This window comes from Vipera berus (assembly GCF_964194415.1).
Source record: "Vipera berus genome assembly, chromosome: 1".
Taxonomy (NCBI): Eukaryota; Metazoa; Chordata; class Lepidosauria; order Squamata; family Viperidae; genus Vipera; species Vipera berus.
The window spans coordinates 8,968,012-8,987,099 of NC_138202.1; the positions used below are offsets into that span (position 1 = coordinate 8,968,012).

Genomic DNA, 19,088 nt, shown 5'->3' on the forward strand with positions numbered 1-19,088 from the left:
TATGTCCTGTTTTAGAATTTGGGTGGGGGTATGTAGATTTTAAGGATCTTTGTCTTCCTAATTTCTTCAGTTTCTAGCTGGAAGGCTCCAACCCTTCTGAAAGGATTATTGAATTTGCATTTCTAAAAGCTGGCCTCTGCCTAGGCCAGAGGTCTTCAAACTGGGCCCTTTTATGACTTGTGGACTTCAATTCCCATAATTCCTCAGCCAGCATGCCTGGCTGAGAAATTCTGGGAGTTGAAGTCCACAAGTCATAAAAAGGCCAAGTTTGAAGACCTCTGGCCTAGTGGCTGGGGCTGATGAGTGTTGGATTTTTTTTGATGTGAGGGATTGTTGATTCTAGGGATATTTATCTTTCTAATCCCAGCTTCCTGGCTCCAATCTTTCTGACAAGATTATCACATCTGCATTTCTGCAGACCTTTTTTCAGTTTGGGGCAGAGACTTGGAGTGGGGTGGGTTGGTTTCTGCCTTTTAGATTTTTTGAGGAAATATAATATTCTACCTCTTAATATTTCCCAAAATATTTCTTTCTCTGGATTCTTCCCACCATAGCATAGAAACCTAAATCACCGTCAGAGAATAGACTGAACTCTTGGGAAGATACTACACACACACCTTGATTCCAGGTATCCCAAAGATGCTTTTTTTTTCCACAAGGCAGTTTCAGGTGTTCATTTGCAGTCACATGTAAACATTTTTGACCAGCAGACAGGGTGCACTTATAATTTTCACTTATCACCGCACTTATCTTATAAGCCTCAAATCCTCAACCCAATCTCTCTAGCATTTGCCCTACCTCTCTGTTCATTGCCTCCAAGCATTACATTCTTGCCATTTTTTGCTGCTTTAGCAAATGCCAATCTTCCACCTTCTTGCCTGAACTACCTTATGGGATAATTTTTAAATATATAATATATTACATTTGGAATGAAAAAAATGTGCTGGGTCGTGGGGAGAGAGAGAGAGAGAGAGAGAGAGAGAGAGAGAATTCCAGTGCTTTGCTGCCATCTAGTGGATGTGCGCATTTTGGCAGCCACCAGATAGTTTAACAATCTAAAGTACGTGCTCGTGCTGCCTAACGGCTGGACCAAAGAAATTAGGATGCGGTTCTTTCGGATTAGCTCGCTGAGCTGCCAATCACGGTAGGTCTCAGCCAATTGACGACCGCGTTCGAGGAGGCGAGCGAGGAGGCGGCACCAGCCCCCTGTTGCGGCACGCAACCCCGCCCGCCGACGGCCTTCCATTGGTCAAACGGTTAGAGAGGCGTTCTTGGCCGGTGGCATTGGGCGGGGCCAACGAAGGGGAGCCATCTTGTGATTGGCCGCGGTGGGGAGGCCGAGGGGTGTGAAAGGCAGATTAAAGGAGGAGCTGCCAGACCTGCCGCTGAGATGAGTTTGCGGCATTTCGCTTCCAAGACGCTTCTTTGTGGGTTCCTAGTAGGGCGCGGCCTCACAAGAGTGATGGTAAGTTGCGAATGGGAGTGGGTCTCCCGGAGAGTACGCTCTAGTCATTGGCGGTGTTCTCTATGGTCGGACCATAGAGCGGTCGCCCTGAAGGGCTACGTTGGGTCTCCTTGGAGGACCCAAATAATCTTTTTGGGGAGCCCCTGGAGGACTTGCCCTCTAATCCCTTGAAGTCGACGCTTTTACAACTTCTCTTCCAACGAATATAATTTTCCCAAAACCTTCGGCTAGCTAGGACGAGGCTTGAGATCAGTAAAATGTCATATGGATGTTTCCCTGGGGAACCATGAATTTTCATTGATTTTTGTTATCATAGTGTGGCTTTGGGGGTTGTGTTTATTGTTTTGGGGGTGCCTGGGGTAGTTACGTAAGGGTGGTTATCTTAAGTTTTGTAATGTAAATAAGATACGATGTAATGTAGCAGAGGTCTTCCTTGCAGGTGAATTGGACCACAATTCCCAAGAGCTCTTTGAAAACCATGCTTTTTCCCCCATAATTTATTTATTTATTTATTTATTTATTTGATTTGTATACCGCCCTTCTCCCTAAGGACTCAGGGCGGTGAACAGTGACATAAATAATAATACTTCAGGTGGGCAAGGACATACAGGTAGTCCTCAATTTATGACCGCAACTGAGCCCCAAATTTCTGTTATTAAGTGAGACATTTGCTAAATGGGTTTTGCCCCATTTTACGACCTTTCTTGCCCCAGTTGTTAAAGTGAATCATTGCAGTTGATAAGTTATTAACACGGTTGTTAAGTGAATCTGCCTTCCCCCATTGATTTTGCTTGCCAAAAGGTGATCACATGACCTTGGTCATAAGTATGAACCATTTGCCAAGCAGCTGAATTTTGATCACATGATCACGGGGCTGCTACAAAGGTGGTAAGTATGAAAAATAGTCACGTCACTTTTTTTAGTATCCTCCTCGCTTTGAATGGTCACTAAATGAACTGTTGTAAGTCGAGGAATACCTGTATTTGGGCTTCAGGGTTACTGCTTTTCTAGAGCTGCTTGCCTGCCCCAACTGCAATAAAGTAATGTTTTTTGGGCATAAATTTCATTATAGTATGGAAGCATGAAACAGAGCGCTACCCCTTCCAGAACGGTGGTTGTAATTTTAAATGGATGTCTTTAGATACCTTTCAGAGATAAAATCATAGTCTTAATTGTTTATATTAAAAGAGTGCTCTGGGCTTATTGGAGCTCCTTAGAGAACAGTTCTTACGGTAGCTGAAAAAAACAGCTGCAGCTGAGAGCCCTTGGGGTAGATTAAGGTAAATTACAGGTGTGCAAATGCATTTAAACGTCTACTCTAAACAGTTTGGGCAGGCAGGTTGGTTTTTAAATTTTAGTTAGGGACAAGGGCCCAAAAGATGGGATCTACTGAGCCTTGGCTCAAAGGCCAGTGTCTCAACAGAATGTCTTTCATGGGTTACATTATCAGCTGTGCAAACCATAGGAGCAATTCTAGGAGAGTCCCCGAGAGTGGGTGGCCATATAAATTCTCTGAAATAAAAAATAAAGACTACAGAAACTTCTTGGATGAGAAGCAAAATGTTTTTCAAGGGGAAAAAAAACCCGCCTGCCTTTTGGGTCAGCTATGACAATGTTTGAGAATCTCCACCGATGATTAAAACAGACTTACAAAGAACTATTATGTCAATCCTCCTTGCTTTGCCCCTAGGGCTAGTTAGATAAATCAGGATTTCACAGCTCTTCCAAAGCCTGCCAGGATCCTACAGACTGAGGTGGAGATATTATTCCATAGGACTGGAGTGGCTACTGTTTAAAGAGCCTGTCTACTCCACATTTTTGTCCCTTTGTATTATAGCCACCGTTTGAAAAACTTTGTGCCTTCTACTTCCACAGCCTGATTCTGTAAACCAACTCTAGTTGGCTGTTTCTTTACTATAATGAATTTTACACCCCAAAATTAGTGCTTCTGAATGTGGAAGCTCAGTCTGAGCTAGTACCCTATCATGCCTATAAAGTAAGCCATGGCTAAGAGTTGATAAGAATCTTGTTTTGAAATTTCTTTGAGCTGCTGAAGCTTCCTGGTGGAAGCAGTTCAATGTCACTTTAAGTAGTCAAAAGCAGCTTCACTTAAGGCTGCCTTTTGTGAAAACTTCCATGCAGTGGAAAATATCTGCAACTCAGGGTTGAACTGTGGAGTCCTTGGTGCTCTCTGAGCTTGGTGGTTTGTTTGCAGATGTTTCATTACCCAACTCGGTAACATCACAAGGGCTAGCAGTGAGTGCAATTTGCTCTCAATTTGTATTCTAGTGGCTTGCTCTGTCGGTATTTACTAGTTACCCTAGTTACTAGTTAACATCATTAATGCACAAGAGTGTGCGTGCGCTCCCTGTTTGCATACAATAGTTTGCCCACCTTGGAGGGAGGTGGGTTTCTCCTTGATCATTCCTTGGTTGGGGAACGCCAAGTCAAATTGCATTTCTACACCATTTAAAAGAGATTCTAAAAAGCCCTGAAGAGAACAAAAAGGCTAGAGAACAAACACCCAGATAAGCAGAGTTTAACAACAAACAAACAATCAAGTAGAAAACAATAGCTTAATCAGTCAAGCTCAGCAGGGTTAAGCCTCTTAACCCAGTTAAGCTGTTGCTTTGTTCCACATTGAATAAATGTTAGAACTACACAAAAGCAGCTCTTTGAGCCGCAGTGATGTCCTCCTCCTATCTGGTGGAATGGGAAAGATTGTGGTTCTGCCCAGAAGATGCCATGTAGGCTGAACCCTGAAGAGTTGCGGCCTCAGTACATTGGTGGGGGTGGGGAGGGCCAGTTGTAGAAGGGAAGGGCCAGCAATGTTCTTGCCAAGATTAAAGCAAGACCTTTTCAAGAATTATTTCTAGCCTTCCCTTTAATGTTAACATGAAGCTCCGAGTTAATTTGTAAACATTAAATGTAATTGGGATTTGAGGTTTATGCTCAGGTGTAATGTTATTTTTTTTTTCCATATTCTAACCTTCCTCCCAGCTGGGTAAGATCCCAGCGTCACCAAATATAACCTATTAAGAGCTATTTGGCCATTATGGCTAATAGCTGCAATAATGCATTTAAAAAAAAAACAACTTTGCTTCCTCTTCCTATTACGGCTTGTAGTAGCGAGTACAGGTAGTCCTCAGCTTACGACCACAATCGACACGCAAATTTCCCTTGTTAAGTGAGACATTTGTCAAGGGACGTTTGCCCCATTTTGCCACCTTCCTTGCCACAGTTTTTAAGCGAGTCACTGCAGTTGGTTCAATTAGCAACACGGTGGTTAAGTGAATCTGGCTTCCCCATTGATTTTGCTTGTGAGAAGATTGCAAAAGGGGATCGCGTGACCCCCGGGGGCACGGCAACGGTCATAAGTATGAGCCAGTTGCCAAGCATATAAACTTTGATCACGTGACAATGGGGATGCTGCAAAGGTGGTAAGTGTGAAAAATCGTCATAAGTTGCTTTTTCCCCAGTGCTGTTGTAACTTTGGTCACTAAATGAAGTGTTGTAAATTGAGGACTGCCTGCATTGTTAAGTACAGTGACTGGCCTTCTGCTTCTCTTGGTCCTCTGATGGTTTTTCTAGTTAAGATCATAAAAAGCTCTTCTGAGCTGTTCTTACTGTTAAAGCTGCCAAGCACTTCTGAATCTGTTCCCACCAAAAACAGAAATTCTAGCAAAACTGCTTTCTTTCGAACTCCGGGAAAAATAAAACAACTTCTGGATGAGAAATATATGGGTATACCCATTTTTTTCTTCTTTTTTTTCCTTTTCTCCTCTGTCGGGTGCAGTCTGTTTGTTTCTGGGTGAAGGCAAAGGCTGGTTTTGACGAAAGGTTGAATGTGTGAAAGGAATCCCCATCTTCTCCGTTGCTCTTTTGCCTGCAATGCAGAAACGCAGTTCAAAAAATAAAAATAAAAATGCAGAGTCATCCTTTGCTTTCACCTGGTTTTTCTCTCCAGGCCAGTGGGAAGAGCTGAGCAAATTGCCGGCGCCAGGACTTCTGTCTTGGATCCTGGTTTATCGTGGATTGATAAATTTGGGCTATTAAAGAAATAATCAAAATTCTCTGGGCCAAAGTCTCCCTTCTGGCGCAATCTGTTATCTGTGCCCTTTGTGTCTCTTAATTGCATCATAATTGGTGAAACGGATTCTTGCTGTTGCGTGGAGGGCGGTGTATATCACTCGGCTCGTGTGGTTGTGATGAGAGAGCAGACATAAATTTGCGGAAACTCGTGGGAAGGGAATAACTTGCATTTCTGCTTCCTGTATTTTTGAGTCTTAGGATTAGATAATGGGGCCAAAGTTAAGGAATCCTGAGTAGGAGGCATGTTTTTAAAAGCATCAGAAATTCCCTTATTTCCAGTCAAATGTTTTGTGAGCTTTGCACCATTGCTTTCTGGTCTAAGCCCACCACAGCCCAGGAAAAAAAAAACAGTCCTCGAATTGGGACCACAATTGGGTCCAAAATTTCTGTTGCTAAGTGAAACATTTGTCAAGTGAATTTTGCCCCATTTTACGACCTTTCTTGCCACAGTTGGTAAGTGAACCACGGCAGTTGTTAAGTTAGTAACACGGTTGTTAAGCGAATCTGGCTTCTCCATTGACTTCGCTTGTCAGAAGGTTACAAAAGAGGATCATGTGATCCCGGGACACTGTGACCCTCATAAATATGAACCAGTTGCCAAGAATCTGAATTTTGATCACATGACCAGGCGGGGGGGGGGTGTGCTGCAATGGATGTAAATGTGAAAAACGGTCATAAGTCACGTAACTTTAGACGGTCCCTAAATGAACTGTTGTAAGTCAAGGACTGCCAGTATAAAACCCCAGATTCAAAATGGATGCTTAGTTTAGCAGCCAATCATGGCTAAGACACGTTTCCTTATCAATACGGTTTTCACCAGAATCCCAACGTGCTCCGCCAAGGGAAGAAGGCCAGTCTGGTGCCGTTCAGATGTTTTGACCTGCATTTCCCATAATCCCTTGCGTTTCCCATAATCCCTTGCCATTGATCCTGCTGGTTGGAACAGATGGGAGCTGAGCTTCAAAAGACTTGGAAGGTGGTGCCTTCCTTCCCCACTGCTCAGCCATAATATGGCTTGTTTCTTTTAGAGTATGAACCTGGTTGTATTTTGTAAACCTAGGCCAAGGGTAGGCAACCCTGGCTCTTTTATGACTCGTGGCCTTCAACTCCCAGAATTCCTGAGCCAGCATGTCTCAGCTTGGAAACCTCTACCTTTCCCCTCAGCGTGGCTGGCTCAGGAATTCTGGGAGTTGAAGTCCACGAGTCATCAAAGAGCCAAGGTTGCCTACCCCTGACCCTAGGCTTTATGGGTGTGGAAATTTAGCATAGTGTAGTTGTCTTAACCAGCTTGTCGCTAATTGCACGTATGTCCCAGAACACAGTTTATAAACTTCAGTCGAAGTTCCGGAGCAGAGGCGTCAAACTGCCAGTCCGTGGGCCACTTGTATCACACAGAGGCTGTGCCCGCCCCAGCTCCAGCAGTGTGAAAAATGTCACGACACAGCGAGATTCACACCTGTATCCTGGAGCCTTCTCCAAAACCTGTTAACCTGATAATGTTACCTAGTTGGGACCAGAATTTCTGTGGCTAAGCAGTGCAATTATTGAGTTTCCATGGAGATTGTCTATGGTCCAGGTCCCAAAGGTGCTATTCTCTCTCCCCCCCCTCCCCCCCCCCCCCCGCAACTGGATTTTCTTGTTTTTCTTTGAAGACGTTTCTGCTTCTCATCCAAGAAGTTTTCAAGTGGGTTTTTACAACCTCTTTGTGCCACGACTGTTAAGCAAATCTGGCTTCCCCCATGGACCTTGCTTGTCAGAAGCCATTTTGCAACCTTTCTTGCCGCAGTCGTTAAGTGAATCACTGCCCTTGTTAAGTTAGTAACACGGTTGTTCAGTGAATCCAGCTCCTCCATGGACTTTGCTTGTCAGAAGGTCGCAGAAGGGGATCACATGACCCCGGGACACTGCCAACCCTCACAAATATTAGCTGGTTGCCAAGTGTCTGAATTGGGATCATGTGACCGGGAGGATGGTGCAGTGGTCACAAGTGTGAGGACTGGTTGCGAGTCACTTCTTTCAGTGCTGTTGTAACTTTGAGCAGTCACTAATTGGTTGTAAGTCAAGGACTTATCTTTCCAAATTAACTTATATTATTGAAAAACTTGGGAAGCCTATGCCTTGTCCTAATGTTTGTTAGATGGAGCGACCATTATTCCCACCTGATTTGGAAATAGCCTGAAATCCACTGATTTTGGTGAGCTTGGTGAGAGGTTAATAAAATAATTACTAATCAGCTTATGATTTAGTTGCAGCACTGGTAGCCTTTGACTTACAACCAATTGCTTAGTGACCGTTTAAAGTTACAACACCACTGGAAAAGTGACTTCTGACCGTTTTTCACACTTGCGGCCGTTCTAGCAGCCTTGTGGTCACATGATCAAAATTCAGATGCTGGGCAACCAACTCACATTTATGACGGTCGCCGTGTCCCAGGGTTATGTCTTCCCCTTTTGCCACCTTCTGACAAGCAAAGTCAATGGGGAAGCCAGATTCACGTAAGAACCAGGTTACCAACTTACCAACAGCAGTGATTCGCTTAAGAGCTTTGGCAAGAAAGGTCGTAAAATGGGGCAAACTTCACTCTTAGCAAGAGAAATTTTGGGCTCAGTTTGGTCATAAGTCGATAACTACCTGTGCTTTCTGGAGAACCAGGGACGGGCTCCTTCCGAAACGCTTCCTATACCTTATTCAATTTTTTTTCCCCAGATACACAGGCTATAAAGAGAATGAAATTAAAAAAAAAATACATGTAAAATAAGGCCAAATGAATAATTTATTGGATAATGTTACCTTGGCGAAAGCGGGATCTGAAAATCCTTAACCCTGAGAGCCAGGTCTACGATTGTGTGGGGCCAGCAAATCCCACTTTGACAACTCTGCAAAGCCCTGTTGCGTTTGTCAAAAATAGCTATGCTGCTGCCTACCGTGTTTTTTGCGGTTAAAAAAAAATAAATAGGCAAACATTTCAGGGCCAGCTCTGAAGGGAAGGGAAGGAAGTGAAGAAGAGGCGAGAGACACGAGGAAGGAAGGAGAGGTAGACGAAGGAATCAAGGAAGGGATGAAGGAGAGGTCAGAAGAATAAGGAAGCAAAAGAAAAAAAAAAGAGGTTGTTTGGAAAGGAAGGAGAGATAGCAAGTAGAGAAAGGGAAGGAGGGAAGAACACAGGAAGGACCCACAAATTTAAATTTAAATTTAAACTGCCTCCAAAAAAAACGAGAAGGAAAAAAAAAGTCACAATCCCAATTGTGCTTACATAGCCTCACCACTGCCCTGTTACTTTCTTGACAGCTGCAGTGATTCCCTTCACAGCTGTGTGACAAGAAAGGTGGTGAAATGGGGCAAAACTCATTTCACGGCTGTTTTGCTTAGCAATGGAAATTTTTACTCCATTGTGGACGTAAGTCGAGGGCTACCTGTATTTATTAAAGTTACTAATGATATATCTCCCTCACTGTCACCTATATCACTTCCCCATCTCCCACCCACCACCCACCCCCTCAGCCCAGTAGCTGCTCAGGTCTTTGAGAAAATGACCTGTAGGCCAGCCAAGCCTACGGCTTTTAATAAAATTTGCTGAGGAATGAAAGCTCTCCTTAATGACATGACTCAGTCTTAATCTCTGGAACAGGATACATCCTAATTATTTATAAAAGCTGGTGCTGTGGCTGGCACGCCTTGTAATGGTGCCAAATGGTCAGCTTGAAGACAGGAAGGGTTTTGATGGCCTCACCAGCAAAATTGGCTCCAATCCGCAGCAGCCCATCCAGTGATAACATGTTTTTTAATGGCTGTTTTTCTCAAATCGTGGCGACTTGTAATACGACTGGATTTCCAACTCCCAGAAATTGAAGTTGGAAGTCCAGTCATTTTAAAGTTGCCAAGATTGAGAAACATTATATTGCAGGCTTAATGTCGCCCGCGAAGCCAGCGATGGTATGCATTCTTCTTAAAAATGTTTACTTACAAATTTTGAACGGGAGCCAGTCCGGGCAAAGAGACAGATGAAAAATAATTGCATAACTTAATTGGATTCTATCAGGATACATATTGGAACAGGACGATTTTATCAACTTTTGCTAGTTGGGTCTGTGTGTGTGTGTGTGTGTGTGTGTGTGTGTGTGTGTGTGTGTGTGTGTACGTATACACTCGGGAAGGGACACAGAAGAAGACATTGCCCTCGACGTATGGCCCCAACTGAGCCCAAAATTTCCGTTGCTAAGCAAGACAGTTATTAAAGGAGATTTGGCCCCATTTTACAAGCTTTCTTGTCACAGTTGTTAAGTGAATCAACGAAGTGTTACGAACGCGGTTGTTAAGTGAATCTGGCTTCCCCATTGACTTCGCTTGTCAGAAGGTTGCAAAAGGGGATCACGTGGCCTCCAGGACACTCCAGCCGTCATAAATACGAGTCAGTTGTCAAACATCCCAGTTTTGATCGCATGACCGTGGGGATGCTGCAACGGTCATAAGTGAAAAACGGTCATAATTCAAGGACTACCTTTACAGCTGATCTCACCAGTCTGAGCATTCTCTCCGTTTTGTTACAGGGTTGGATTTAAGATTTAAAGGCTTAGCCTGGCTCACTGCAATTTGTTATTCTCCGTATTGTACTTTGGGGTATTTTTCCATCCCTTTTGCGGGATTTCCCTTTAAAGAAGCAATGCTTCTCTTGTTCTTTGAAATAAAACTTGTGTTTCCTGTCCTCTGTTGAGTGGGGTAATGAAATCACCTCATAACGAAACCAGCAACAATCCACTTTCATGAGTTTCTCATGTGAAATAAATTGTCTTTGTGAATCTACTATACAAAAGGCCCTGTACAAGCAATACTCGTCAAGCTTGGCGAGTTTAAAGTATGTGGATTTCAACTCCCAGAATTCCTCACCCAGCTGCTTGAGTAAAAGACTGCTTAGAGCAACAATGCCACCTGGGTGGCGCACTGAATCGGAGTCTGTATTTGGTGCTAAATCATGGTTTGGTTCAAAAGTGGTTTGTTTGGGGCTTGAATATAAAAACATGGACCCAGCCTTGTGTGGTTGGCGATTTAACAGGCTGCCCTGCTAATGGTTTGTAACTGCAAATCCCAGAATTCTCTAGCTAGCCCAGGGGTAGGCAACCTTGGCCCTTTGATGACTCGACTTCAACTCCCAGAATTCCTGAGCCAGCGTGGCTCAGCTTGGAAACCTCTCCCTTTCCCCTCAGCGTGGCTGGCTCAGGAATTCTGGGAGTTGAAGTCCACGAGTCATAAAAGAGCCAAGGTTCCCCACCCCTGACCTGCTAGCATGTTGGCTAGGAATTCTGGGAGCTGCAGTCTCAACGTAGCCAGAGTTGGAGACGGCTATTTAAAATACTACGGACCCATTGACTAGCGGCCCAGAGGCCCTCACTTGGCTGCCATTTGTTGCAGAGTGTGGTGGAATACAGGCCATCCTCAAGTTACGACCACAGTTGAGCCCAAAATTTCTCTCTTGCTAGCTGAGACAGTTGTTAAGTGAGTTTTGCTCCATTTTATGACCTTTCCACAGTTGTTAAGTGAATCGCTGCAGTTGTTAAGTTAGTCACGTGGCTGTTCAGTGAATCTGGCTTCCCCGTGGCTTGTCAGAAGACAGCAAAAGGGGATCGCGTGACCCCCCCGGGACCCTGCAGCCGTCACAAATACGAGTCAGTTGCCAAGTATCTCGTTCTTGGTTCTTTGGGCCTGACAAGAAGGGATATGCTGTCAACTCACCTTTCTCTGATTTTTCCCCCCTCCCACGTATTTCTCCCCCTCCCCCAGTGTGCTACGAATTCTGATTGGAAGTCGGCCAGGTCAATTTATGACTTCCACGCCTTGGATATTGATGGCAACGATGTCTCGCTGGAGAAATACAGGCAAGTTGTTCCAATCTGGGTTTTGTTGGCTCTGCCGTCTTGGTTTGGCTTTATTTTGATGTTATTCGTTCTTTTTTTTAAAAAAAAAATTTGTAATCAGGCAGTGGGTACAGCAGGGGTTCTTCAAACCTGGCCCTTTTATAACTTGTGGACTTCAACTCCCAAAATTCCTCAGCCAAGCAAGTTTGAAGACCCCTTGGGGTACAGCAAGGATGTCCAACAACGGCCCCTTTAAGACCTGTGGACTTCAACTCCCAGGATTCCCCAGCCAGGGAATTCTGGGAGTTGAAGTCCACAGGTCTTAAAGGGGCCGTTGTTGGACACTCCTGGTGTACCAGTAGTCCTTGTCTTACGACCATACCTTTCTGGGGGTACTTAACAACCTGGTTCCAATGCCCACTCCCCCGCAGTCATGTGATTATTGAATGTCAGACGCTTGGCAACTGACCCACACTTAAGGCCATTTGCAGCGCCCGGCAGCCACGCATTTTACAGTGGTTTTGTCAAAACCAGCATTTTACTTCTGGTTTCGGCAAAATCTCCATTGGTTTGCTTAATGACTGCCACGGAAAAGGTTGCAAAGTCAAGTGGGTGGTGTGGGTGATTCTTTTTATAACCATCATGAGTTGGAAACGGTGGGCAGGCTTCCTTACGGTACTGGGTTGAAAACTGCTTGTACCTAATATATGATGAGGAGGAGGAGTATGGACCTCCGTGGAGGATTGCCCAACCATAGCCATTTCTTGCCAGATTGAGTCCTGAATGGCATTTGATTGCAAGCCAGCATTGTTCGTTAGCTTGGTTTTTTTCCCCCCAACTGTGTTTGGAAGAATAGGTAGCCAGTCCCAGCTCCTAAATAGCCCATCTTTTCTTAAGAACACAGTTGCCAATCAAATCTCTTGTGTGTGCTTTTAAAAAAAAAGTACTAGTGTGTTTGACACATTTATTATTTTATACTTTTTGTTTTTGCTGTCTGCTGTCCCAAGTCACGTTCTTGTGAGATGGGCAATTGTAGAAATTAGATAGAGAGACAGAGAGATAGATGATAAATAGATAGTAGGTAGGTAGGTAGATAGATAGAGAAGAGAGAGAGAGAGAGAGAGAGAGAGAGAGAGAGAGAGAGAGATGATAGAAATAGATAGATAGAGATGATAGATAGATATGATAGCAATAGATAGACAGACAGACAGACAGAGGTAAGGAGAGCAGAAGGAGAGTAGAAATGCAACTAGTGGAGAAATTATGAACGATTTTGGGAAGGAAGGTTTAGATTCCAGTCAGCATGTCTGGAATTTTGGGTGGCCCAGTTCAGGTAGTCCTTAACTTACAACAGCTCATTTAGTGACAGTTCCAAGTTACGATGGCGCTGAAAAAGTGGCTTATGACTGTTTTTCACACTTAACGACCATTGCAGCATCCCCAGGGTCACGTGATCAAAATTCAGATGCTTGGCAGCCGACTCACATTTATGACGGTCGCTGTGTCCTGGGGCCACACAATCCCATTTTTGTGGCCTTCTGATAAGCAAAGTCAACGGGGGAAGCCAGATTCACTTAACAAGCATGTCACTGACTTAACTGCAGGGATCCCCTGCAAGAAAAGACCATAAAATGGGGGCGAGGTTCACTTAACAACTGTCTCGCTTAACAACGGAGATTTTGGTTGTAAGTTGAGGACTACCTGTGACCGTCTCTCTTGCTCCCTGTTCCCTCTCTTGTGTCTCCAGGGGCATGGTCTGCATCATCACCAACGTGGCGACACAATGAGGCAAGACTGACGTAAACTACACTCAGTTTGTCGAACTGTATCGTAGATACGCTGAGCAAGGTTTACGCATTCTAGCCTTCCCCTGCAACCAGTTTGGCAAGCAGGTAGGAAACGGGAGAGGGGGGGGGCTGTCAAAGAGTGTGTGTGTGTGTGTGTGTGTTAATGTCACAATGAAATGTCTACCTCCTTCTCTTAATTCTAAGGAGAGCCAGCACAACGTAGTGGGGAAAGTAATGGACTAAGAATGAGGATGCTCGGGTGTTTTGTCTCCTTCAGCCATGGAAGCTGATTGGCTGAATTTGAGCCAATCCCTCCCAGCCCAAGAGCCAATCAGTTGTAGTACCAAAGGAGCTGGACAAGGAGCGGGGTGGGGTGGGGGACCCAGGTTCTAGTCCTCCTCAGCCGTGGAAGCTCATTGGCTGAATTTGGGCCAGTCCTCCTCTCTCAGCCAAAGAGCCAATCGGGAGTAGGGGGGAAGAGCTGGATGAGGAGTGGGCAGACCCAGATTCTTCCCCCCCCACCCCCAGCCACAGGATCTCATTGGTTGACTTTGGGCCAGTCCCTCCCTCTCAATCCAACAGCCAATCAGGAGTAATGGGGAAGGGGCTGGACTAGGGATGGGGAGACCCAAATTCTAGTCCCCAGAGAGGAGAACAAGCCAGTGTGACATAATGGGGAAGGTGCTGGGTTAAGAGTGGAAGGATAGCCGAGAATCTCTGATAACCCTCAAACCTTCATTACATCATGCATGGATAGGTTCATGTAAACACTGAGCAAATGCAACGCAAAAACATCTGGATCTCCAACTAAACAGACTGAATGCTAAGAACTGCTCAAGATTGGTTTAACCATCTAAAAAACCATCTGTCTCCTTTTGTTTGCTTTAATAGGAGCCCGGTACCGAGCAAGAAATTAAAGCATTTGCTGAAACATATGGGGTGAAATTCGACATGTTTAGCAAGATTGAAGTCAATGGGGATGGTGCTCATCCTCTCTGGAAGTGGCTAAAAAGCCAGCCCAAAGGCAGAGGCACTCTGGGAAAGTGAGTTGTTTGCTGCCCCCCCCAATTCTGAACAATCTCTGAACTGGGCGTGGCTAATACACCATGTGCATTTGTTGATTTATTTTTTATTAAAGTAAAACGTCTAAGCTAGTGTTTTTCAAACCTGGCAACTTTAATGTGTGTGGACTTCAACTCCCAGAATTCCCCAGCCAGAATTCCCTGTCTGGCCGGCCAGAGAATTCTGGGAGTTGAAGTCCACATGCCAAGTTTGAAAAACACTGTTGTAATCTATTTGTAGGTTTAATAATGGTATGAGACCAACTTCCAAAATTGCTCCTCTTCTCTCCCTTTCTGAAGTATGGTATTTTTATTGTTGTTAATGTTCAATTCAGAGTTTGGGACTGGTAAAAAAAAAGTGTTCAAGTTCTAACCAAGGACCTCCTAAAAGCTGTTAAAGTAGCATCTGAGTATATAGGCAGTTCCTCACCCTCTTCCTCTTCCCCCCTTCTTCGCTTGTTAAGAAGTCTGTGTTGGCTGGAATTATGGGGTTCAACACCAGCACTTCTGCTGACTGTACTTTTGCAATAGCGTTTTGCTGTGTCAAATTCCAGATCTGCTTTTAAAAAGCTAAGCTTGCAAGTCCTGACGGTGGCCAGTGTGAAGAAAATAGTTCCTGTCTCTGGGAAGAAAAATCGGATACAAATAAGTGGGGCATTGTCTTTCTTTGATCTTGACCCCATTTTCAAACTGGCCCTGTTAACTGGAGGGAGATACCAGCGACTATTCATCTTGGTTTTAGCGTGGTTTAGTAAGAAGGTTTTGAGTGAAACCATGGAGGTAAAAGACCCAAACAAATTAAAACCTTTTAGAGCTAAACGATGTTCTTTTTTCTCTCTCTCTCTTTCTCCCTAGTGCTATAAAGTGGAATTTTAGCAAGGTGAGTACCTTCAACTCTTTTTTGGGATGTGTAATTTTCATTAAAACTTTGAAACAAAAAATGGGGCAAAACTCACACCCTGCTTAGCAATGGAAACTGTGGGCTCAATTGTTGTAAGTCGAGGATTACCTGTAGGCAGGGCTTTTTTTTCTCATAGAACGCTCAGAACGGAGTTCCGGCACCTTTTTTGGATGGAACCTTGTAGGGTAGGCAAGGCACGGGTTGTATGACGTGTGAGTTCCGGCACCTTTTTCTTATACAAAAAAAGCACTGCCTGTAGGGCATTGACTTTTTGTTCAGAAGCGTAGTGCAAGGCAATGTGAATTCTCCCCCCCCCCCCCAAAGCACCAGCTAGTGTGATCAGGGTGAGCTGAGGAGGGTCTGGCGCAAAAAAAAATCCCTGGGAGCTGAACTAAAACTGGGTCTCCACCTTTCACCACCCCCACCCCAGTGCAAATTGAGTATACTTTCTTTTCTAAGCTGGAGAAAGAAAAGAAAAAAAAGGGAGTCCCTGCGGATTTTGCTCCGCGAATCGACTTTAGGGGTGGTGGTGCTCATCTCCATTTCGAGGTCATTGAGTCCGTGCTGCCCGAAGACATTTCCGTGGTCACATGGCCAGCAGCATGACGTCACGGAGCGCTGTTACCTTCCCACTGAAGTGGTAGCTATTCATCTACTCACACTTTCATGCTTTCAAACTGCTAGGTTGGCAGGAGCTGAGGCGAGGACGGGAACTCACCCCCGTCGCGTGACACTGGCGTCTCCAACCTGGGCTGCCGACAAGCCCAGCGTCTTAACCACTGTGTCACCCTTCCTAAGCTGGACAGCCAAATAAAGTGTGTTCTCTCTCTCTCTCTCTCTCTCTCTCTCTCTCTCTCTCTCTCTCTCTCTCTCTCTCTCTCTCTCTCTCTCTCTCTCTCCCTCTCCCTCTCCCTCTCCCTCTCCCTCTCTCTTTCTCTCACCCTCTCCCTCCCTCTCTCTCTCTCTCTCCCTCTCTCTCTCTCTCTCTCTCTCTCTTTCTTTCTCACACACACATACGCACATGGGTTAGATCTGCCTTTTCTCCAGTACTTCACGCTATTCAGCCTTCAAGAAAAACCCCTCCACTGAGTTTATTTTCTACTCATAATGCTCAACCCGATTGCAACCCGATTCTGAAGTTCTGACGACAACCCCCCCCCCCCCCAAAAAAATGGTCATGCAATCACATTTTGGACATTCGACAATGCTGTTTGCGGTTTTGGTCCGGTCTTGTGATCTTGATTTATGTTTTTGCTAAAAACTGCCTTTTGCTTCCATTTTCTGGCAAAAAAAAATGCTCTATGGCGAACTCTGGGTTTGCTTTATGACCGCCACATTCGCTTGATGACCCTCAGTGCCAAGCTCAATTAGGGTCGTAAGTCGAGGACTACCTGTACATACAATCCTGGGAAGCCTGAAGCACTTTTACAGCGCAGTGGTGGGCATCAGCCCAGCCCCCAAAGTTTAGACAGCGGTTCTTGCAGTGTTTGCAAATCCAGGCTGTCTTCCTGCCCCAGTTAAATTTGGGCCTTCTTATGGGTCACCAGTTCTCCTTTTCTCCTTGCAGTTCCTGATCAACAGAGAAGGACAGGTGGTCAAGAGGTTCAGTCCCATGGATGACCCATTTGTAAGTTGTGTGTAGTATTAAGCTTGGTCACGCAGTCAGCCACTTGCTTAAGTTAGATACAGTATTTGGCTTTTTAGGCCACCCATATAATCTGTCCCAAGGATCTGGGACATTGTCCGGTTGCAAAGCTGGACCAGCACAGCCTGAATATCTGGCCACAACGCTGAGCTAAGGTGGTTCGAACACAATCCCAAACCCAGCCAGGGTGGGCTGAAAACCATGGTTTATAGCAACCTTTTCCCACCTAGACGTTGGAGAATCCGACCAGTTGTAGTCCCAACCCAGATGGATGGCACTCATTTTTTTTTTTGGGGGGGGGGGAAACCACTTGAGCTATGCCAACAAAGCTAATGGTCCTTCATTCAATAGTGTAAAGCACTATTTAGCCTGAATGTGAAGCACACACACACTCCCTCCCCAAGTGTGATTGTGAGAAGGCGGTTTCTGATCCAATGGCTGCTAACATGAGGCCAGTGATGATAAGCACCAAAATTTATGTGTGTGTATTTATTTTATTAAGAGGATCTGATAGATAAGAATGTAAAAAGAATGTATGTTAATACTTATATATTTGTTGATATGTACGGGGGAGAGTTGGGAAAAAGAAAAAGGAAAAACTTAAAAAGGAAAAAAAGACACCTTTAAGGCAGTGGGGGTCTTCAAACTTGGCCCCTTTGATGACTTGTGGACTTCAACTCCCAGAATTCCTCAGCCAGGCACGCATGCCTGGCTGAGGAATTCTGGGAGTTGAAGTCCACAAGTCATCAAAGGGCCAGGTTTGAAGGCCCCTGCTTTAGGGCTTGGCACGTCAAAAATTCAGAAAACGCCTAATTTAACTGCTGGCATCTCACCGCCTCCCCTTCAACACAAAACAACAATTCTCCCTCCTCCCTAACCCATCTAGGCCCCCCTGAACAGCGGCACGCATTGTCAGTGCCAAGGCTGGGCTTGAAGGACCGTCCTAGGCCCCAATTTCAGCCCTATAGCAATAGCACTCACATACCGCTTTGTGGTACTTTATAGCCCCCTCAAAGCGGTTTACACATCCCTACTGATGCCACCCAGGAAGGCCAGCTGGCACCATTCCTCAAGGAGCATGGGCCTTATGGAGGCAGCTGCTCCCCGCGGCCCAGCGCTCCCCAGGATGTCCCGTGCCCCGCTTACCTTCGTGGGCTGTTCTGTTTTTATTGAGGGCCTCCTGCAGCCTTATCCGAGGCCGCTCCAGGTTGCGCGAGGCCTTTATTCTGGAAGCCGCTTCAGAGAACACCCTTGTGTGAAAACTGCAAAAGCACACACCCACCCCTTGGGCAATTTGTGTAGCCTCCAGACGTGGCCTGAGAGCACGGCCGTCTCTCCTGACTTCCACCGCTCTGAAGATCCCGGGCGAGTGGGCCGTGCTTTCGAGAATAGTGGTGGTGTGCTGGGGTGTCACCCGAAATGTTGCAGCGTGTCATCTGTGAGACATAGTCTCAGCGCTTTTTTTCCCCAAAAGGCAGCTGGACTATGTTGTTTTTTTTTTCCCCTGGAGGAAGAAACGACGTTTTGCTTCTCCTTCAAGAAGCTTCCTCAAGAACTGATGAAGCTTCTTGGATGCGAAGCGAAATGTTTTCTCCTCCCTCGGAGGGGAAAAAAAAAAACAAAACATAGGGCGGCGGCCCTTTGAAAAAGCCCCTTTGAGACAACACTGACCTGGATGACTGAGAATGTCCGTAGGTTTGCCATCACCGTATTGGGGTGTAATTCTGGCCTTATCCCCCTAAACCCTCTTTTCTCTCTTCTCATCCTCTGCAGACGATGGAAAAGGACCTGCTCCGTTACCTGTAAGCCAGGCTTGCCTCTTGCCCTGGCTGTGCTCGGCCGGCGTTCCTCTGGTTTGCCTGTGAATTTTGCCTGGATGATGGTCTGCCTTCAAGCCAAGCCTATTTGGTGAGGCGGGTCTGAGAGATTTGGCACAAGTTCACACGGAAGGCTAAGCTGGAATGTCTGTTGTTTGCACCCCAGGCCACCCCATCCATCTTGTACCAATAAAGATGTATATTTCCCAGCCGATTAAGCCTCTTGATATTTGTGTGTAAGGGCTCTGTCAGGGTTGGATTTGGGGGGGACGGGGGAGGGAGCCATTTTGGAAGTGCAAAGCTACCTCAAATCTGCAGGCGAGGCGGTTAGACCTGTGCCATCGGGACGGGAAGTGGAAGTTAGCCTCATTTGTTAGCCTTGTTGGGGCAACCTCAGGGTCTTCAAACGTTATTTGTATTTTCTTTATTTGCATCCCACTTTTATTATTTTTACAAATTACTCAAGGTGGC

General features: G+C 45.5%; 1 protein-coding gene across 1 annotated transcript; it reads left to right on the top strand.

Moving 5' to 3' along the window:
• The first annotated feature begins 1,334 nt into the window (after nt 1–1,334).
• GPX4 (glutathione peroxidase 4) lies at nt 1,335–18,825 on the top strand. The gene is made up of 7 exons (XM_081319102.1): nt 1,335–1,465; nt 11,333–11,427; nt 13,154–13,298; nt 14,085–14,236; nt 15,110–15,134; nt 16,723–16,782; nt 18,574–18,825. Exons 1-7 carry the CDS (start codon nt 1,391–1,393, stop codon nt 18,604–18,606), a joined length of 585 nt encoding a protein of 194 aa, XP_081175228.1. The 5' UTR covers nt 1,335–1,390; the 3' UTR covers nt 18,607–18,825.
• Nucleotides 18,826–19,088: the final 263 nt, after the last annotated feature.